The sequence below is a fragment of the Astatotilapia calliptera genome, chromosome 9 (genome assembly GCF_900246225.1).
Source record: "Astatotilapia calliptera chromosome 9, fAstCal1.2, whole genome shotgun sequence".
NCBI classification, from domain to species: domain Eukaryota; kingdom Metazoa; phylum Chordata; class Actinopteri; order Cichliformes; family Cichlidae; genus Astatotilapia; species Astatotilapia calliptera.
Window position 1 is genome coordinate 17,851,577 of NC_039310.1, and position 20,696 is coordinate 17,872,272.

Below are 20,696 nucleotides of genomic sequence, written 5' to 3' on the forward strand. Positions count from 1 at the left end.
TGCGAGACAGAGTGTGAGAGCATGTAAAGGAGGGTAACAATAATTTACTGCAAGTTTGATTTTGATTGATTATATTCTTGTTCGTGGAATGACAATCCCAGTACCTTCAGTAAATGTTTATGACTTCTCTGCAAGTCTTTTAACATACAGCACAATGTTTTTATTTTTAACTGGCTGTGTTCATCATCTGTGTGGTTTGGTCCAAGAAATTTGAGAATTTATGTTCATAAAAGTAAGAAAAGTTTCAAGAAATATCTGCATCAGCCTAAAAATGTTTGAAAACACAGCTCACAGGAGTAAATATATTTGCTTGCTTTATTTCTGATGGTGGAAATTTTAGAAAGAAAATCTACTCAAGTGTTTTAAGAGGAGGAAGACTCAGCTTTTATTAAACCACCAATAATTAATACCATTAATACCCGTTTGTGATCAGGTGGGGCCCTCCAGTGGAAATGAAACAAACTGCAAGTACTGGACTGCTGGAGCTTGTGTGATCACTCTGCTGACAGGAGGCTGCGACAGACCGCTGCAGTGCTTCTGTTTATTCAGTCGGGAAACATTATAGTAATAGAACGTGTCATCCATGACACTACGATCAGTCACACGTCCTCCGTGAAATAGAAGTTTTAGTCCTTTCCTTGTTGAGAGATCTTTACATCTCTGATAATCAGAGAAAATGATCAGATCAAGGCAGAAGCACTAAAAACTAAAATACCAACGTACGTAGTGAATACAGCTCCTGTTGTTGAGCAAGTACAACAGATCACGTTTAACAAAGACAGCTTAGTTTGGAGGATTGGCGATTTCTTATAAGGTACACTTGAGGCTGATGGAAGTGTCGTTCTTTTTGCTGGTGCTTGGTACCAAATCAAATTTTTGGACAGATTTTTGACACTGTATGAAAACTTAAGGAATGATCAAAGCTTGTAGATCCCATCCTGAGGGATGGACTGATGAAGACTCGTCCAAAATGTCACAGTAATCCATCAACCCAGCAGTTGTTGAACCAATTCCTGATGAAGACAGTGCATAGTAAACATTTGAATTCAATACATGTAAAAAGGATGTCTAAGGTCAACAAATGATTTCAAACTCAGACAAACATTTGACTCAATTTTTAAAAAACTCTTTTTTTGTACAATAATTTTGTCTTGGAAGAAGCACACGGGCGACTGTTTTACAATGATGGTAAATTAATACAGTAATGACGCTGGAATATATTTGTGTGTCGGGGAAGAGGTCAGAGATGTCTGGGTGGTGAACAGCCTGCAGCGAGGACTCAGCAGCAGTTCAGTTTCAGCTCCAGCCTGGATTTAAACCTCGAGTGAAAGAGCTCCTTTCATGAAGCAGGACTTCATTTCACCTTTGGAGGCGTGTAGTGGATTCTGCACCTTTCGTTGAAAACCTGAACCGAGGAAACGTCAGTAAGTAACACACGATAACGACGGCTCATTTATGTGTGACTGTAGGACGAGTCAGTGATGAGAACAGCGAGCAAACTGTACCTTCAGACTTCTGTCATTTACAACTTCTTCAACGTTCAGCTCTGACTGCATCAGCTTTAACTGGGGACAGGAAAAAAAAACAAAGTACTTCTATTATTATTTTGCTCTAATAAGATAACAGGGTCTGTTTATTCAAAAAAAATTTTAAAAAGAGAAGGATTATATTTCCTCAGTGGTTACTTGATGCATTTAGCCCTGCAGGTTCAGTCAGCTGCAGCAGGTTTCCTCTATATTTTCAAATTTCAAGCTTTTTTCAAGTTTAAGATATTTGTTTACATTTCATTTATGATCCTCACAGCACAGAAAAACTAAATTAAACGCATCCACAGTGGATTCAGTGGAGATAGCTGCTAAACCTACAACAACAATGAAGCAACAGAAAGCAACATATCCTTATTTGTATTTGTTTTAATGGGCAAAAACTGCAGAAACACAGAATCCTACATCTCCCATAATGCAACTGAACAGCTATAGACAGATTTAAAGAAAAAATGACAAGAAAACTACATTAAGAATGTAAAAAAAAAACAAAAAAAAAAACATGGAATTTTTATAGACAGGACTTACTTTGGTTTGCTCCTTCCTGAGCTGTTTGATTAGTGCCATGTTTTCATTGTCTTTTGCTCTTTGCTCACGCAGCTGTCCCACCACCTCTGATGTTTGAGCTATACAAGCCTTGATAGCTTTGTCTCTGCTAAGATGAGCCTCCATCATCTGTGAGAAAACAGAAATACACACGCACACATGAGATTAATATTTCTGCATGCCTTCACAGACTTCATGCCAGCTTTCTTGTCTGTTCAGACTCTTATGGCTCCTGCAGCGAAGACTTTGGAGGACAACAGCTGATTCTCACACAAGACAATTATTCAGATATGGATGACGCTGCGAAACATGGACCAATTCTGAAACAGGGATGCTTCACACACATATACCCGGCAGCACAGCATTTCCAAAGTAAGCAACTATGACTAGTTCAGCATGCGACCAGATGTGGATTATGACATCAAGCTCTCTTCCTGAGTTTTATGGCACTGAACGCTGGTCTGTGTAGACCCTTATTTTGCCATATTGTTTGTGATCTTTTACTTCTTTGAATACAAAAATGTCATTAGTTGACCAAAATTTGGAAACTGTCATAATTAGAGTATGAATTCTTGAGTTTTGTTAAGCCACAGTAACCTTTGGCTTATCACCACATGTGCATTAGAGGGCCACACCTCCCTCAGCGTCATTTTACTTCACTGGAGTTCTTCAGGTGCTTGCTCACAGGGGATCGTCTGATTACTGAGGTTTTCCCTAATATTGTGGTGTCTTTACCTTGAGGTGAACGCTGTTTTTTGAAATGAAACTGAACTTAAATGAAAGACTGAATTTGAATCAGTTCATCCCTGACTCTATGTGAAGATTTAAGGCAAGTTTAAAGAGGCTGCTTGAAATTGTTTCTCAGACACTTGATGTTAGACTGACTTCTTAACAGGTCCCCTCTGCACCTCTCCCTGCCATTGCGTTACATAACCAAACTCCCAGGTGTTATGTTCACTGTTTAAAATATGCCATTTATTTATTCTTTATTGTTGTGGTAACGTTTTTGTTGTTTGTGTGGCAATGACAACAATGGGAATTTGAATTCACAACGTGGTGAGACCTGGTGGTCACACTCACAGATTCATAGAGCTGTTTGCAGGTTTGTGTGGCATCCACTTTGCCTGAGAAGGAGACTGTGGGCACGGTGGTGTTCAGGGCATGGACAATGCGGTCGTCTATAGTGCGCATCACCTTCAGTACCTCCTGAAATAACACACAGAAGTACACAAAAAGAGTCAGCAGTTTTACTTCAACTAAAACTAAATACATTTGTAACACGATATGCTGTCTTTTGTCTCATTAAGATGGAATCAGATTTAAATCTGATACAACTGTACCCCCCACCCAAAAATGGTGGTTCGAAACACGTTGCTTCCTTAAGGAAATAAGTTTATGTATCGTGTTTATAACAGAGGGCAAGATGGCAGGCAAGATTAACAAGGCTCATTTAGCAGCTGATATACTTTTAAGGAGGGATCCAAACATCTTTAGCCTTCTACCATGAGAGAAATACATGTTTAATATAAATTTGAACCTGTTGAACTGAATTTACATATTTGTTCAGCAAAAAGGTAAAGGGTTAATGTAATATTCTGTGCTCACAATGCTCTGTTTCCACCGCTTTCCTTATATGGTCATCTGCTATAGGAACAGCATGGCAAAGTGTAGACAGTGGGGTGGGGGGATTGCATCAGCTCTAGGAACACACTAATAGGCTGCTATTGGTTGTTGTTTATTTTCTTAACTGTGGTTTCGATGCTTTGCTCGCCAAACAAACAAACTGACAGCATGAATGATCATCTCCAAAACCACCAAGAAAAAGAAGCCAAACTTCTAAATCTTCAAATTTAATGTTAGAATAAGAGGCAAGCTTACATGTAACTAAGAACAGGGCTTTCCCCCCTTAATTTCTACAAGCTAACTCTACTTCTACATATGGTTTACTCATAAAAAGTAAAATAGCTTTGGTCTGTACCCTCCGTACTCTGAGAGGACTTCTGAGTGAAAGAATCTGAAATATGTACTTTTTTTTGTCAGCAGTAATGCATGAGGCTCTTTTTTAATCAGATACAGCTGTGTGTATTCTGGCATCCGCACATAAAAAGATAAGCGCTGCCCTTCTGCTGGCTTGCAAAAGCTGACCAATCAGAAGAAAGAGTGCTTTTGCCGCCTGGAGATAGGCGCTAAAATGACTTTCCAAAGCCTCATAAACAGCCTATATGGAATAAATAAATGTACGTGTGTTAGTTATGAATTATGCAAAGCGAGTTCAGTGAGGTTCTAGCATAAAAATATAAATCTACAAAATAAAACAATATACCAAACCATGACATCTATAAGTAGATTATGCCAGTTTAAAGAGTCAGTTATTAAAGGCTGCATGGGTATGTTGATCCACATACTGAAAGCTCTGAGTACTGTGCCTCCTTGAACTCGTGCAGGTCTTTAGTAATCAGGAGGGTCACCAATTCATTGGCTCTCGCACAAAATAAACAGCGCGGCAAATGAATTGCGGGGGAGGCGGTGATTCGACTGGCCGTCGGTGCGTGATCGGCCTGCACGGATCAATTAATCAGTCGTTAACGTTACCTGAAACATTGAATAGTCCTCACAGTTTAAACTTCCACCGGGCGCCGCCATAGTGGACTGCACGGGTCCTTCACCAGGATCACTGGTGGTGGAGGTGGCTGTCCAAGAAAGTGCCTGCACGGAAAGGCTTTAATAATGCCTAAATGCTATTTATTTGTTTTTGCCGCATTCACAAATTAACATCTGCCGCACGTATTAACGCAAAGTGAATATATTAAAATAGATAAAAGTGCAACTATAGTGAATAGCGCCATTTATACTAATACATTTTCCACTTGTTCTTCTCAACTTTAGCTTAACTCCCAGCAGCCCTGCTTGAGACTCCTAATAATTCAACCACAACCTAGCGAAAGCAAAGACCCAACCACAGCCACAGGGCTGTCACTACCCGATCCGTATGGACGCTGTCCAAATGGCATAAATACGGGCCCTAGCTTGTTTCTTTTGATCAGTCACAGGACACAGCGTCCTATCTGACGGTCCTGTTAGCTGTTTGACTTTCAGCAGCTGAGGAGGGACTGACAGATTTCCAGCGCACTTAAATGGCTTTTTAGAAACACTGGACTTTGTGTATTCAATCAGCAAAAGCATGAATTTCATCAGATCCCGCCTTTCCATCGGCAGCCTCCTCGGTTCGTATAGCTAACTTGAATTTCTGTGTTTTCGTTGCGTAATAAGTCGCTTGAATACTCTCTAATCCGATGCTTGTTGATGTTATTTGTTTTTAAATCAGCTGTGAGTGAGTTCTGTACTCGGTTATAAATACATGTTTGATGCTTTTTCGACGTCTTGCATTTATTGAAATGGTGTTTGTGCTTGTGGCAGTAAAGGCAGTTTGTGTAAATTGGTGCGTGGTGTCTCGGTAAATTAACACTTGGCCTAGTTAACTTGTTTTATTATCATTATACGCTATTCAGGCCTGGTTAACCAGGCACTCCTGCTTGGTATGAACAGTGTCTATAATTGAAGATATTCGTAGTCGTGGTTTGTTTCTTTGTTTGTAAGTAAAATTAAACAGTTGTCAGTTTTAGTCCCTTCAGGTGTGATGATTTCTGTTTTTGTCATGTAGTACTCACTTGTGTCCAATTTAGGGCTTTAGATATAGATACTTTATTGAGCCCACAAGGAAAATTGTTTTTGTATCAGGAGGATAAAGAATAACGGTATATAATAAATACACAACTTAAAGTGCTATTGTGTGTGTGTGTGTGTGTGTGTGTGTGTGTATAAATACAATTGTGTGATTGATTGATAGCTATCACGCGATTGTAAAAAATAAATGAATAAAATGAGATTAAGTTGGGGTAAACGGTAATCCTTTGATTTCGCATGAAGAGATTTTCCCCAGCGTAATTTTATTTTGAGCCTTTTAAGGGCTGTTCTAAAATTTGTAATGTTAATGTAAACGTTACTAATTTTCTTGTTTAACGTTTAATTTCTTTTTTTCAGTAGCATCAGCTAGTTCTATCGTCACTGTGACTTCCTGCTTTACTCGATGTGATACTAGTTCTGTATCTAAACAGGTCAGAGGAGACATGTCATTCAGACATGGAGCCACAGAGGGATGTGCAATAAACTGCAGGGGACCAAAGCGGAGTCCCCACCTGCAGCACCAGCACATGGTAGGGTTTGAACAACAGATGAGCTCAAAAGTCATCATAAGACAATGCACAATATTTACTGATAAACCTGAAAAAACTAAATACCAGCTTCTAAATTTGAATTTGAACTTCTAGGTTTTCATATAAATGTGTGGCATGACTTTAATGTGGAAAATGCTACACTCATAGTGATGTAAGAGTATTCTAAAAATGTTGACTTTGTGCATTACAGGGTATTTGTGATGGCTAAGTATGTGACTTTTTTTAAATCCCAAAAGACTAAGAGGGACACAGGAAGTGAGGTCGCAGTCTGCAGGTCATGATGTGAATCTCTGGCTTTTTGTTCAGGAAGCACGCAGGATTCATTATAATGCATGCTTTGTTAATTCACACAGAGCCGCGTCCCGCATTCAGACTCCCAGGCTACAGGCCCTCAGATATGGACAAGAAGATGCTGATCTGGTCAGGGCGCTTCAAGTCAGCAGACCAGATACCAGAGACTGTGTCGTAAGTAGCCTTTTCCTGTTTATACCAGACCTTCCGGCACACCGCAGTCCCACTGCCTCTGTCACATTCAGTTAAGTTACATCACAAGAACAGGGCTAACTAACAGGATGAGCGGCGGCACAGCGTGTAGCTGGTCCTCAGACAGCTGCAGTTCAAACAAGCCTTCTATTGGTGACTGGAGAGGATTATCTTGGCATCGGGGTGGAGATCACATCTGATCTGCTGCTGCGATGTAAAAACCTGCATGGCAAGCTTATAAACAGAAGCCCTCCTATGTCATGTACTCAAAAGCCCCAGTATCCAAAACAAAGCAAAATGTGTGAAGGACCCAAGAGACTATCTGCTGACAGTCACCAATGCTGCTATAACAAAAGGCCCCGTAAATATCATGCTGCTGCGCTGATCTTCAATAACAATAACAAGATTAAATGCTGAAGTCTTATGTTTCAAGCCTTCTTTTGAGCCAAGAAAACATTTCCTAATGAGTGTTCATGTGTACATGTGCTTCTTCTACAGGTTTGAGATGATTGACGCTGCCAGAAACAAAATCAGAGTAAAGGCTGCCTACGTGATGATGGCTGCCACGATAGGAGCCTGTATGATTATGGTGTTTCTGGGCAAAAGGGTAAGAATAATGAATGAGTCTTGCATGAAACTTTTTTTTTTCTCTTTTCAACGCCAGTAACTGTCAACAAGGACAGACATGTCATCACTGCTATCCAGTAATGTAAAAGAGCAGGTTTAAACCTGCCTGTTCACATAAACTCATCTACGTCATGTTATGAATAAACAGAGCAATGACTTGCAATTAAAAGTTTGGTCACAAAATGTCCCAAAGTTCCCAATGTGACATTTCAACCTATGTTTTTAAAAAAAAAAAAAAAAAAAAAAAGGATATCGAAGCGGAAAATGTATCACAACTAAGTCCCCTGCAAGAATTTTAATAATTAGTGAGTAATTCAATTCTCACTGCTTTGATTCATGCATTGCCTCTGTATTTTCATTCACATTTAAATAATGCCACATGTATTCTCCTGTTTTTCTGCAGGCTCTTGCCAGGAATGAGACCCTGACGGCACTAAACATCGAGAAGAAAGCCAGATGGAGAGAAGAACACCAGAAACCACGCGAAAGTGCCATTGCCCTGTCTGACAAGGCTCAGTGATGGAAGATGACTCATTCAGACACGCTCATTCTCGAACCCAAGTCAATAGCATCCCACTTTCTGTGTATACCACAACTTCTCCAGTCCCAACCTTTGGAGGTGTAGTGCAACCAAAAAAAAATCAGCAGTAAATTCTGAGTAGTGCTTTTGCAACAAGGAAATTGGCCTTAACAATAGTTTTGCAATAATTGAGTACCTGATGCAAAATGTATCTACTTAGTGAATGTATATAAATAACAGGGTTACAAAGTGGCACTTGATTAATGGCACAAGCCATTATTTTGGTAGTGGCATTTCATCGTCTCAGACCAGTGGAGGGTTTATTGCAGGAATGTGCAATTATGCCTTGTAAAAACATTGTCTTTCCCCTTTTTGTGGAACATTAAGTAGCTGATTGGATGTGACTTGTTCACCTGTGCAGTGGGCTGTCTGTCCTGATACCCCTCTAACTGGGCTTCTTATTTCACGGCCACTATGATGTGCTATCTGTGTTTGTATTTGGTGAGCACCAAAACTAGTTCAATAAAGCAGTGCTTCTATAAAAATGTGCAGTGTAATTTAATGACCCCTGGTTTGGGCACATGTGGGCACCTTCCAAGGCTTTTGGAAGGCTTATTTCAGGAAATATTCACCATTTGTGACCAATACCGCTTTTAATTTTCTTTTTTTTTCTTTTTTCTTTTTTCTTTTTTTTGCAGCTATCTTTACTAAAGTTTTGGAGGGTAATTTGGATACTATGGTATATTTTCCCTGCAATATCGTCACGAACTATACTGCTCAAAACTTAAAGGACCACTTTTTAATCAGCGTATCGCTTGGTGAGAAAGATTTGATTGATCTCTCCTGGCTTACCTCTCATTATATCGGCTGGGTGGTAAAAGGTCTTATCTATCATCATGGGTGAAATGATACAGAGTCCTATAATATAGTTTAGCTGTATGTGCTTTCGCCAATAGTAAATCTTTGATTAACAAAAGTTGGAGCAATGAAATTATTCTACCACCTGCCTTTATCTTTTACTGCTGTGTGTGTGTGTGTGCGTGCTGTGGTGGTTCTTACACATGCAGGGTATGTAAACATGGCACACAGCTAGGATGACTAAGCACTGAGTGAGGTTAAGTGTTTTGTTTTTGTTGTTTTGTTTTGGATAATTTTTGACTGTTTCTCTGCTTATTTTCCTGTGTTAGATCATAAATTCAACAGGATTTTGGCCTCTGCTTCTCTCCCATTGGGTTACATATCTACACAGAAGAGAAGTGCGTCAGTGGCCAAGGTGTGGTCATTCTCTCCAATCTCGGTCAAAGATTAGAACTAGATCAACATTAGCTCAGAATAGGTCATTAAGATAGGTCGTGCTTGGCTTTGCTTCTGCTAAATTGCTTTAATAAAATATCCTACATTCAAAAACCCTAAATTGTGGACATTCCCTTTTTAATAATTGTGAGTAATGGTAAAAACCCGAGTTTTAATGTTCATTGTCAGTACTGTTAGCATGAGGTGATACCTGGACCTTAGAGGGGCTGCACAGGTAGTCCAACTCCAGGATGCTGTCAGCGCCTACACTGGTACCGTGGATCCTGGTTTCACCCTGGTGCATAACAACACCTGGATTCATGAGGCGAGAGCATACAGGCAGTTCCTAGTGGATGAACGTTCAACCTTAAGAGTATTTAAAACAGATTTACAACCAAAAACTACTGTCACTCAGCACAAATTAGGAAATGTCTGTGATGCACCCATCCAGTGTAAAGTCCTTAAACAACTTTGTACTCCACTTGCATCCAAACGTAATCCTTCCTGGCTCTGAAAACACATGGAAGCAGCCAAAATATTAATAAAAGTAAAGCTTTACAAAATAGCTGCTTTCCGAAGCTGCATCCTTTAGGGGTTACCACAGCAGATCATCTGCCTACATCTCACCCCATCGATTAGCATCCTTTTTGGTCCTCCTTCATTACAACCATAAATCTTTCTATGGTCTTCCTCTTTTGCCTGTCAGCTCCATATCCATTCACCATCCCTGCTCTGCACATGTCCAAACCATCTCAGCCTTGCCTCCAAAACCCTTGACCCTTCTGATGTACTAATTTTTAATTTTGTCTATTCTGGTCCTAGCATCCTCAGCTCAACCACCTCCAGCTCAGTCTTCTGTCTATTGTCAGTACTACCATTTTCAAACCATACACAAGAGCAGGGTCTACTATTATCTTGTAGATCTTCTTTTTTACTCTCATCAAACGCTCATCTCCACCCACTCAACCCCGCCTGCACTGTCTTCTGTTTTGAATGGTTGAATCCACCTTCACTACCTTTCCACCCATCGCCCTCTCACAGCCACAGATGCATGGATTCTGTGTGGCTCCTACTGACTTTAACCGTGCAATCAGAGTGATGTCACGGTGGCTTCAGCTATCTTTTAGCAGTTATGATTCTAACATGCTTTGATATAATGACACGGAAAATAATTAGTTGCTACCTTAAACTGAAGGAAGCAAGTTAATAAAAATCTAATGAAAAAAAAACCAAAAAGACTCAGTGACTATAATGAAACCGATTAAACGTTGTAGTTCATGAAACGACTTTTATGCAAATGGCATAACAGGGGACAGATGCACAAACCCAGTACAACAAACAATAATGAACACGTAGAGCTGGTCATCTTTTGCTAAGATTTTGACAAAAATAAGCAATGTAAAGAGGACTTGGTAAACAAACATTCAGTTTTGCTAACTAAGGTGATCACCGGGGTTTTCAAGTTTTAATCTGGATTTTTCTTGAAATTATGTGGAAGGATTTCTGTAGAATAAGGATTATGGCACCATCAGCTACATGGCAGATGCTAAACCCCAAATTAAAAAAAACAAAATAAAACACTTTATTGAAAATAAGACCAACTGTGGGCCTAATAGCTGGCATACTGTATGTTTCTGATTTGGCATGATCAAATTAAAAAAAATACTACCTGAACACGTATTTGAACGTTATGTTTTACACAGCTAACAGCTAAACGGCCAATTTTCAAAATGCTGTCTGATTGGTAGAGGTTGCTTTGTTAGAATAAAAGTTCTTCTAGCTTTGCTGAGGCACCATGATCCTCGAAAGTGTGTGCTAACATTTTCAGTCCACAAACTGCTCGAGTCTCTCTGGTTAAGGGCAAAACAGTGTAAATCCTTGTCATACCAGGAGGGTGGGGGGGACAATGATAAAGACCACCTCTTTGCACCTCGCATTTTTAGGAGGGAAGAGCCGTGTCATTAACCAATTACATAGCTAATGTATAAACGGTGGTCTATTGTCAATGAGCAGGCATCAGTCCTGAACTAAAGTGCTGCAAAAGAAATGAAATTATGGTAATTAAAAAAAAAAAAAAGAAAAAAAATCCCCACTGGTCTGCTGCTGGACAGAAACCAGGGTTAAATAGTCTTTTTTGTCTTGTCCAAGTCTGTCCAGTTGTCTCAGTGCGTGGGAAGACTCAGGTTCCCATGATTCCATGGGGTTAATTCACGTCACACCAGAAGGCAGCAGGCAGTCTAAACTCTTCGGGATGGAGCCTGTGCAGGTGGAATAGTCCCATTACTGGAAAGAGGAATGCGTGATATGAGATCCAGGTGGGAATGCAAGCAGCCTGATTTGTCACCGAGGAGCTCCAACCTTCAGCAATTTCTAAAATTGTCCATCTGCGATCGGAGAGCAACCTTCACTCTTGAGTCGTGCCTTTCGTAGTGGTCAGATCAGTCTTTATTTTGGAACTAGCCATGTGGCCCAGTGTGGGCATTTCAGTCCAGTGACCACAGTCGAGTGTGCGGTCAACGTCTCATGGTCAGTCCAGTGTTTAGGTTCATTATTCTCAATGTGGAGGGGGGGGGGGGGGTTGGCTGTATGTATGTGTGTGTGTGTGTGTATATATGTGTATGTATATATATATATATATATATATATATATATATATATATATAGAAAGAAATTGAAATCATGTCCATGTTTGTCTGTCTCGAGACTCATTAATGCTTCAATCAGACAAGCAGTGCAGCCCAATACTACCACTGACTCAAGAGCTAGCAAAAGCCAATCCTACAGGACCACAAAGAGGTTCTTTTATTGGGGATAAGCTGAGGAAGAATTCCCCCCCCCCAAAAAAAAAAAAAAAAAAAAAAAGCAATAATGTGGGGATGGAGTTATAGGAAAAGTTTATAGCTGGAAATGTTGGGGCTTAACCACACAGGAGAGGTCCAGGTGCTGAGGGAAAAAATTAATTCAGCAAAAGACAGAATGAGTGAAACCTTGAACTGGCTGACAAGACTGCAGAATTCACCCGTGCTGGATGCATGAACAGAGTGTGCCCCTTTAATGGTATGCTTTTAATAATCATGATGATGATTAAACCTCTCAGACAATGAGAAGGGGAACGGGAGGGGGAGGCCGAGGTATGTCACCCTGGATCATGGCTGTAGGGATAGAGTGAGACGGGAGCAAAGGTGAGGATGAACGTGGAGCTCTGGGAAAAGGGAGGAATTAGCATTATAGCTGGAAGCCCTCCATCGGGGCCTCGCACTGCTGGAAGAGGAACTGCTGCTGCTGCAGGTCGACGGCTGGAGCCAAAGATGGATCCTCATCTTCAGTGTTGAAGTAGCGCTCAATCAGGTCAAAGGCTTTCTGGTAGATTTCCTGGTTCTCATGGCTCTGCAGGAACTCCAGTTTGTCCAGACCTGTAAAGATAAAAGGTGGAGAGTAGTGCTAAAATAGAGGAGGCACACTCCAGAAAATAAAAGATTAGCCAGTGACCAGGGTTGCTGACTAGTACCGTTACTTTCCTATTTCCTTCGTCCGGATTTAATTACTTACCATAGGCTTCCTCAATGAGTGCACAGTAGGGGTTGATGCCTCCTCCCCTCTTGGCCTCCAATTCTCCCAGTCGCAGGATGTTCTCCAGGCCATTTAGAGCCACCTGAACTATTTTGGAGTCCATGAGTGTGAGCAAGTCACACAGAGGTTTTATACACCCAAGTTCCACTAAGTGCCTGCAGATGGCAGCACACACACAGAGTAGACATTAATAGTCATCGAAGAAAAATACCTTTTTAAGACGCAACATATTAATCAGTGAACAACACAGTGCACTGAAAGAAATGCAGACATGCAAGGCTACAAGCTGAATGGCAACTTCCCTAATCCCTCTCCAAGTCACTGTCTTGAAAAATGATTCAAATAAACCTGTTTGAAGTCACATTTGCTACATATAATATTTAGATTTTATGCACTTTAAAGTATGAAAACAAAATAATAGTTTCGAGTCTTGAATGATACAACAATGAAAAACAGAAGTAGGTTTGTTTATAATAGAAGAGTCTGTATAATTTAAAATCAGTGGCATCAGTTGACTTCTTCACTCAAGACAAGTGTGACTATTATGGGTATACTGGCTGTATACTGTGCACAGTTTGTACCTGATTTGCTCTGCAGAACCCCCTGAGGTGGCATTGGTAATGGCCCACGCTGCCTCCTTCCTTGTGCGAAACTCTGCTACTTGCAGGATATTGATGAGCGGAGGCAGCAGACCTGCATCTATCACCATCTACAAGAAGTGGGAAACAATTTGTTAGCAGCTCCAATAGTTAGCTTTTCAATCTCAGGGAACAAAAAAAAGGAAGCTTTTTTTTCTAGCTTAGTCTGTAAGAATGCGCAGCACACCTGTATTTGTGCTCTGTTCCCTGCGGTGATGTTGGAGATTGTCCAACACGCTTCCTTCTTGATAGACTCCTTGGGACTGCTCAGAAGCTGAAGTAGAGACTGCAGTGCTGAACAGTTCAGAATCACCTAGAAAAATACCAAATGTTCACAGAGTCACAAAGAGCCATTGCCTTCTGCTTAAACTTTTATCACATCTGTCTGTTGTGATGCAGCTACCACCTGTGTCTGTAAATCATCTCCAGTGACTATGTTTCCAACAGCCCGCAGTGCAGGAGAGACCACCTTATAATCCACGTGTCTGGAACAAAAAGCAAAGTCTTAGTGTGAGATGATACAGTTTTTTCATCAAGTTTTAGAAATGTTAACCCTCCAGTTTTAGGATGGTAGCAATAATGTTAAACCACTATTTGTTGTTACTAGGTGACAAATTAAAAGGGAAAAAAAATGCAGTCTTACTAAGGTCAACATGTGCTGTCAGACCCGCTTAAATGCACCTTTGCACCCTTCCTCTACAACATAACCTAATTCTTCCAGATGTTTCAGTCCTGTTAATTTATAGCACCCATGTGTTACTTGTCACTTTATAGGTATTTAACTAGAGTCCCAAGTGTTTCGCATACACTTTGTAGAACGCCTCTGAAAATATCTGTGTGTGTGTTTGTTTTGGCTCTCACATCAGCAGTTCGACGAGCCTGCGACAGACTCCCGAGTCAATAACAGCCTGAATTTTGTCATTTGGGCCATCTGATAGGTAGGAGAGCGCCCAGCATGCGTCAGCTAGGATGTCCGTATCGTTTACAAACAGCAGCCAAGACAGCACGCTGAGACACGGAGACACCTGCAAGAAACAAAGGGACACATTCAGCAGGTGTAACTGTTATCCAGTTTAGCATATTAGTATCTTCATATAGCCTGTGACCTTGAAATCTGAGATACGATGTGCCTTTAAGCAGTCTAAGAGGTGTGCAGTTACCATAGTGATGTGTTTATCTTGGCAAATTACCTTAGTGAAATCTGGAGGTGGGTTCTTTCCTCTGCACAGGTTTGAGAGCGCCCACACTGCGTTCCTCATCATTGTTAGACGATTCTGTTTGGCCAATAACCTGCAAGAGGAAAATTTGACGATCGCAATCAAAGTTGCTCTTTGTTTCCCCGTAGAGGAAACTTCAAAAGCAGAGAATGTAAGACTGAAGGGATACTTACTGCACCAGTGAGGGCAGTATGTTGCAGTCTATGACAAAGTCTCTGCATTCTGTGCTGTCTCCTGCTATGTTTCCCAAGGCCCACACCGCCTGAGGGGTGAAGGAATTATTCAAGTCAAACAATAAAAACAACATGAAAAACTACAATTTTAATCAGTTTAAATTTGACCTCAACAAGCTGCCAGAGGTCAGTAGACACCAGGAAAGGTAAAAATGAAGCCTCCTCACCTGTTCCTGTACGTCCTCAAAATCCGAGCTGAGCATCTCTATGAATATAGGCACAGCTCCTGCCTGGATGACCACCCGTGTCTGGTGAGACGTACCTGAAGCAATGTTGGTCAATACCCACGCAGCCTCAAACTACAATCATATTCAAAATATATGAAGAAAGTTAGTGCACTGAACTCACAACACATGCAACTTTTTAGATACGATGGTGAAACAGGAAGAGAGCACATTACAAACAAACATGAGGGGGGGAAAAAAACAAAAATCTACAAGCTTCAAATATAATCTAAAATTAGTTTTCTAGGAAAACGTACCTGCAATGTGCAGTTTTCTCTTCTTTTCAGGAACTCAACAAAGCGCTCCACCACCCCTTGAGTGGCAATGACTTCATCAATAGGTGGGTTGGGTTCTGCGTGTGAGGGAGGGTGAGGTGACGTAGAAACAATTAATACAGGCACACTTATAACAGCATCACACCCCATGTAACGTTCACTCCAGCCACACTGATATTGTGTAGTTATGAATTTTAGGCAGTAGTTAACTGTGAGACAGAGTGGCAGATTATGCAGCTCAAAACAATGCTTTTGTCCTTGCACTGGGCCTCAACCAGTCATTATCCTTCCCTTGTAAGACATACTGAAACAAATGCAAAGACAGGAGTGGCTGTAATGGGCAAAGTTAGAGTCCTGCTTACCTTTAGAAAGTAGTTTCCTAAAGCGCTGAGTACCTATTAGCTGCTGCTCAGGAGAGCTGGAGAAAATCATTTGAATCATGTCTTCAGAGATCACCCCACCCTGTGTGCACAACAATGGGGATTTTTTTAAAAACACATGAATTGCTGTCACAGCCGACTTGATATGTGCAGTGAGTGATGACATCTCATACGCCTGGATATCAGGAATCTTTTTGGTACAATGAATTTTGTCAGTTGACAAGAGGGAAGCGTATCTACACTTTTGAATGTTTCACTTTTATTTTTGCCACTTGGAGCAGGGAGTCTGCTCAGTGGTGCTGAGAAAGCTGTAACTCACTCCTCTTAAACATGCTTAGAGACAGTGCTCTTACTGATTAGAACTAAATGCATCACATAGGAATTTATGCAAATTACAGTTTGTGTGATAAAATGTAACTTTGCACACATCATTGTGGTCTGGTGAGGCGACAAACACACTGCACGGTGTGTGAAAGATTCAACATGCTATTTGTGTGGCTCACTACGTGTCAATGTCACTGCATGCATCAAAACTTGTGCTGTTTAGAACATGATACAGAAAAGCTCCTCTACAGCCTCCAGCCTGAGTTTTACAGAAGAATGACCCAAATATTAATTTAAACATAAAGCCAAGATTTTTAGATGCCATCTGATTACCAGAAATGAGTGTATGTGTGACAGAGCAGACATATGAATGCCTTCTCACCATGAGTGGGTCCATGTTGTTGGCCTGGGACTCCAGATAGCCGCTATCAGCCATCCCATCCTCATCCAGGATGCCATCATCCTCCACAGTGGCAACATTTCTTCTCTTAAAAAGCTGCAACAGAAGGACAAATATGCATTTCCCTTCCAAAACTAAATTGCTACAAACAAAGCATGGCCTCAAGTTTACTCCAAACACTGTCAGCATGTAATTTCAGGATCATTACGACGGTTTTAGTTGTACAGTATAACACATTGCTTACTTGCTCATCCTTCTTCTGTTTACGGAGCTGCAGGCCTTCCTCTTCCCTCCTCCTTCTCATCTCATCTGTGTTGAGAGACTTATTCTTGTAGCTTTTGAGGCGTGCATTGTCCTTACCCTGACTCATTGTGCAGCCTGAGAAGAGTAGGAAGTCTATTATTTGGATATGCTTTGGAGCAAATCTTTCAAAGTTCCCAACTGAGAAACAAACCCTCTGTTTTTTTCTTTTTTATTAAAACACCTCCAACTGTACTGCAAAGACTAGCAAGACAGACACCAACTAACGTAGCCAACGCTGGCATAGCTACCGGTGTGTATCATTCCTCTCAAAAAAGAATGTTCAACAAACAGGGTCATGTAAGGATAGCAGCTAGCCTATTAGCTTCCCGTGGCTTGATGCTGCGTGGAAAGAAAGCATCATTTTACCATCTACTGATCGGGGTCCAGTATTTCCGTTGTCAACTCACAACTCGGACAAGCACAAGGAAAACCTAAAAGCACAAGTCCCCCGGGAGGGTACACTTGATCAGCTGGCTAATGTCAACGCCGCTCTTAGCCTCCTCTACTATCGAAAGCTAGCTGGCAGCCAGCGGCTAACTGCTGTAGCTAACGTTAGCTTAGTACCAAAATCCAACATTAACGTTAGCGCAAACGACAGACCACCGTCTCAGACAGTAAGAATTCATTTAACTTTTCATTATGAATCGCTGCCACACGTACACAGCTAAAAATGTAAACGTTTTTCGTTATCTAACCTGTCAGATTGGGCTCCGTAATCCCCTTATTCGCTAGGCCACCGTTTGAACAGCCGTCGCCGGTATGCTAGTGCGCACGCGTCCAACTAAACGCAAATGACCCACAACTCCCCCGCACGTATCTAAGCTCCACCCCCTCCTACGCCTCTTTCCCCCCCTTCTTTTTGCTTTGTGAATAAACAGAAATGTGACTTTTGCTTCATAAACAGTTTGACAAACAAGTGGTGCCTGCAGGGTGTATATTCATGGTATAACCGGCATAAACACAGCCTCACTTCGTGTGTGATTGTGCAGGAAATACAACTGTGCGCTCAGCTTCGAAAAAGGACCGCATCTATCCATTTATCCTCATCTCACCTCTATGTATGTGCTCTCTTTGAGCGCAGGTGCGGCTCTTTGCTGTGACACATCTCTAATGTAGTCTAGACGCTCCGGCGCCAGGGGTCATCGGGTGACACACACACACACACACAAACAACAAGTAACACAACATGGACCATCATCATCCTCAGACACACACGCACACACATACACGGCCCATTGTCAGACACAAGCACATTAGAAGTACGAATAATAATAAAACTGTAAACAAGTGACAAAATAAGAAAAGACAAAGAAAAAAAAAACGCAAACACATGCAAAACTAAGGGAAAGAATGGAGATTTGAACTTAACAGATTAAATCACATAATTCACTTTGAATTTAGTCTATCTATCTATCTATCTAACTATCTATCTATCTATTAAACACTGTGTGTGTGTGTGTGTGTGTGTGTGTGTGTGTGTGTGTGTGTGTGTGTGTGTGTGTGTGTGTGTGTGTGAGTGAGTGAGAGAGAGAGAGAGAGAGAGAGGGGATGAGAGGATAAAGGCCAACGCACTACGATAGAAAAAAAATGCATGAACTCTGCGTGACTCAACTATACCAAGACAGTTCACCTATTACGAGCCTTTAAAGTAAGCTTATTGCTAAATAGTCTTGATATTTAATCAACAGGTAAGGTAACACCTGATTCTGTTCACATGGACGGAGTTTTTTCAGTGCTAAATAGTCTGCACATCCCGGCTCTTATTATTTATTTTGCTGCGTTATTTTGCAAAATTATCTAATCTAAAAATAAACTACATAAATGAGTGCGATGCAATATTTTGCTCTTGGTGTTTTCAGTCCTTTATGTCCATCTTATGTGTCCTTTTTTTCTGTTATCAATCAACCAACCGATCATTCGATTAAAGGCCTGTCAACGGGCTTCGTAAAGGTTCTTTTAAGGTCACCAGAAAGCTACATAAAAGACTGCACCTGCACCTGCACCAAAGTTCTTTTTTTTTCTCTCTCTGCCTCCAAAAAACGTCGCCAGGCTGCATGCAATCTATAGGCTCCGAACATTGTTGCATTTTAAAACCTTCTTCAGTGAGCTATAAATATGAGGCGCTCCAAACACACTCTCAGTTTTACTTCTGCCAAAAAATGACCACAATGCCGAGACAACTGGAGGTCCAGAACTCGATCCTCACTGGTGGGGACAGCTTTAACATGTGGCACGACTACCTGAATCTGAGCCAAGTGTTCGAGAAACTGTGCAGCAACCGTGAGGTTGATAACCGAGACACCGAGCGTCCAAAGAAGGGACAAGCGCCCCCTTGGAGTAAGGTCCACACTTCCACTCGGGGGAAGAAATCCTCCAAAAACTCATCACAGTCCAGTCCGACCAGCAGCGCGTCGGACACCAGCAGCAGCGCCTCATCCTCGGACTACTGCCGCTTATGCAAGCAGAACGGGGAGACTCCGAGGGTGTACCTATCTCACAAGCTCAAATCAGACGACGGGATAGTTTTCTGCCCCGTCCTCCGGAACTACACTTGCCCGATCTGCGAAGCCACCGGTGACAGCGCTCACACACGCAAGTACTGCCCGCAGATGAAGGGGAAGGCTGCTGGGAGGATGCAGACGGTAGGCAAGTTCTGGTAGCTGCTGAAAACTGAAGCTGCGAGAAACTGTACATATTTACCGAACTGTTTGGGGTATGTGTTCGTGTTGGCAGAGACCGTTTCAGTTCCAAAGACTGTTTCAAGTTTGACTGTCAAACACTCCGCTGCAGTCTGCAGCAAGGAGCTCTCATCCAGCACATCTGCGCTCGCCAGTACGCGCAGGCTCAACGGGAGAAATCTGCGCCAGCTTTGAGGGTGTCCCAAGTTCTGCCAGCAACTGAAAACTGAAGCTGCGAGAAACTGTACATATTTACCGAACTGTTTGGGGTATGTGTTCGTGTTGGCAGAGACCGTTTCAGTTCCAAAGACTGTTTCAAGTTTGACTGTCAAACACTCCGCTGCAGTCTGCAGCAAGGAGCTCTCATCCAGCACATCTGTGGAGCCCCGAGCCGGGGTGAGCGCTCTCAAACCTCGGAAATTTTTTTTTAACTCTTTAAAGTCCTCGAGTGTTTATTGTTGTTGTTATTGTTGTTGTTGTTGTTGTTGTTGTTTAATATGTGGAATTAAATAGATTTCTAAAAATGTGCCCATAGTGTCAGTGCGCGAGTCTTTTAGTTAAAATGCAAATGCTATATTATCCCTCATGTCAGACAGATTATTCGACAAAAACGTCAGTATTTTGTCTTTTTTTTGGTATTATAGAAAATTTTTAACTCACATGCAACTCTTCCACTTGAAGTTACAGATGTACCTGAACTCACCAGAGAACATGCGTCATAAAAAAATAATTAAATTAAATTAAAAGTAACACTTCAAGGCAAAAGTGAAACGATTATGTGAAGTGAGAAATTGAATTAAGGTTCAATAGTTTTAGTTTCAAAATAGAGGGGCTGGGGAAATACAGTATACAAGGTCAAAACAGAGTTTGTACAATTCTAATGAGCGTCAAAGTTATAATTTATGACCACCTTCATTCTTGAGTTTTCTTTGAAGAATAGGCGGTCATTCTTCTAGGGTTTTGCTGTTATGTGTGGACACAACACTGGTTCAGCACTTGTGTTTCGTACTTTCAAAACATGCGTAAATGATTCATAGGTCAGAGTTAAGTGGCTTAATAAAAAACAAAAGAGTCCTTTGAAAATGTTCAGGTACAAGAACTGGACTGAAAATGAATGAAAGAGCAGCAAATGTCCAAAGAAAAACTTTCCTTTAGAAAGTAGTTTCCTAAAGCGCTGAGTACCTATTAGCTGCTGCTCAGGAGAGC

At 41.4% G+C, this 20,696-nt stretch overlaps 4 protein-coding genes across 5 annotated transcripts; 2 read left to right on the forward strand and 2 right to left on the reverse strand.

The window, feature by feature from the left end:
• Window positions 1-1,100: 1,100 nt before the first annotated feature.
• On the reverse strand, window positions 1,101-4,943 carry mix23 (mitochondrial matrix import factor 23). 2 transcript variants are annotated; one of them, XM_026179599.1, is made up of 5 exons: window positions 4,683-4,943; window positions 3,171-3,296; window positions 2,073-2,219; window positions 1,506-1,565; window positions 1,101-1,405 (listed from the first exon to the last, which is right to left on the reverse strand). In XM_026179599.1, exons 1-5 carry the CDS (start codon window positions 4,731-4,733, stop codon window positions 1,355-1,357), a joined length of 435 nt encoding a protein of 144 aa, XP_026035384.1. In that variant the 5' UTR covers window positions 4,734-4,943; the 3' UTR covers window positions 1,101-1,354. The 2 variants fall into 2 exon arrangements, with proteins under 2 accessions (XP_026035384.1, XP_026035385.1); XM_026179600.1 differs by lacking the exon at window positions 4,683-4,943 and adding an exon at window positions 3,696-3,936.
• Window positions 4,944-5,109: 166 nt separating this feature from the next.
• fam162a (family with sequence similarity 162 member A) lies at window positions 5,110-8,500 on the forward strand. Its single transcript, XM_026179598.1, has 5 exons — window positions 5,110-5,314; window positions 6,206-6,304; window positions 6,679-6,790; window positions 7,307-7,415; window positions 7,839-8,500. The coding sequence occupies exons 1-5, from the start codon at window positions 5,272-5,274 to the stop codon at window positions 7,953-7,955; spliced, it is 480 nt and encodes a 159-aa protein (XP_026035383.1). The 5' UTR covers window positions 5,110-5,271; the 3' UTR covers window positions 7,956-8,500.
• Window positions 8,501-12,101: 3,601 nt separating this feature from the next.
• On the reverse strand, window positions 12,102-17,584 carry kpna1 (karyopherin alpha 1 (importin alpha 5)). Its single transcript, XM_026179596.1, has 14 exons — window positions 17,508-17,584; window positions 16,754-16,887; window positions 16,492-16,605; window positions 15,768-15,867; window positions 15,388-15,482; window positions 15,074-15,205; window positions 14,847-14,935; window positions 14,647-14,746; window positions 14,318-14,481; window positions 13,863-13,941; window positions 13,644-13,769; window positions 13,400-13,527; window positions 12,798-12,973; window positions 12,102-12,661 (listed from the first exon to the last, which is right to left on the reverse strand). Exons 2-14 carry the CDS (start codon window positions 16,877-16,879, stop codon window positions 12,474-12,476), a joined length of 1,617 nt encoding a protein of 538 aa, XP_026035381.1. The 5' UTR covers window positions 16,880-16,887; window positions 17,508-17,584; the 3' UTR covers window positions 12,102-12,473.
• Window positions 17,585-18,408: 824 nt separating this feature from the next.
• Window positions 18,409-19,629, forward strand: nanos2 (nanos homolog 2). The gene has a single exon (XM_026179597.1). The coding sequence runs from the start codon at window positions 18,867-18,869 to the stop codon at window positions 19,470-19,472; it is 606 nt and encodes a 201-aa protein (XP_026035382.1). The 5' UTR covers window positions 18,409-18,866; the 3' UTR covers window positions 19,473-19,629.
• The last annotated feature ends 1,067 nt before the right edge of the window (window positions 19,630-20,696 follow it).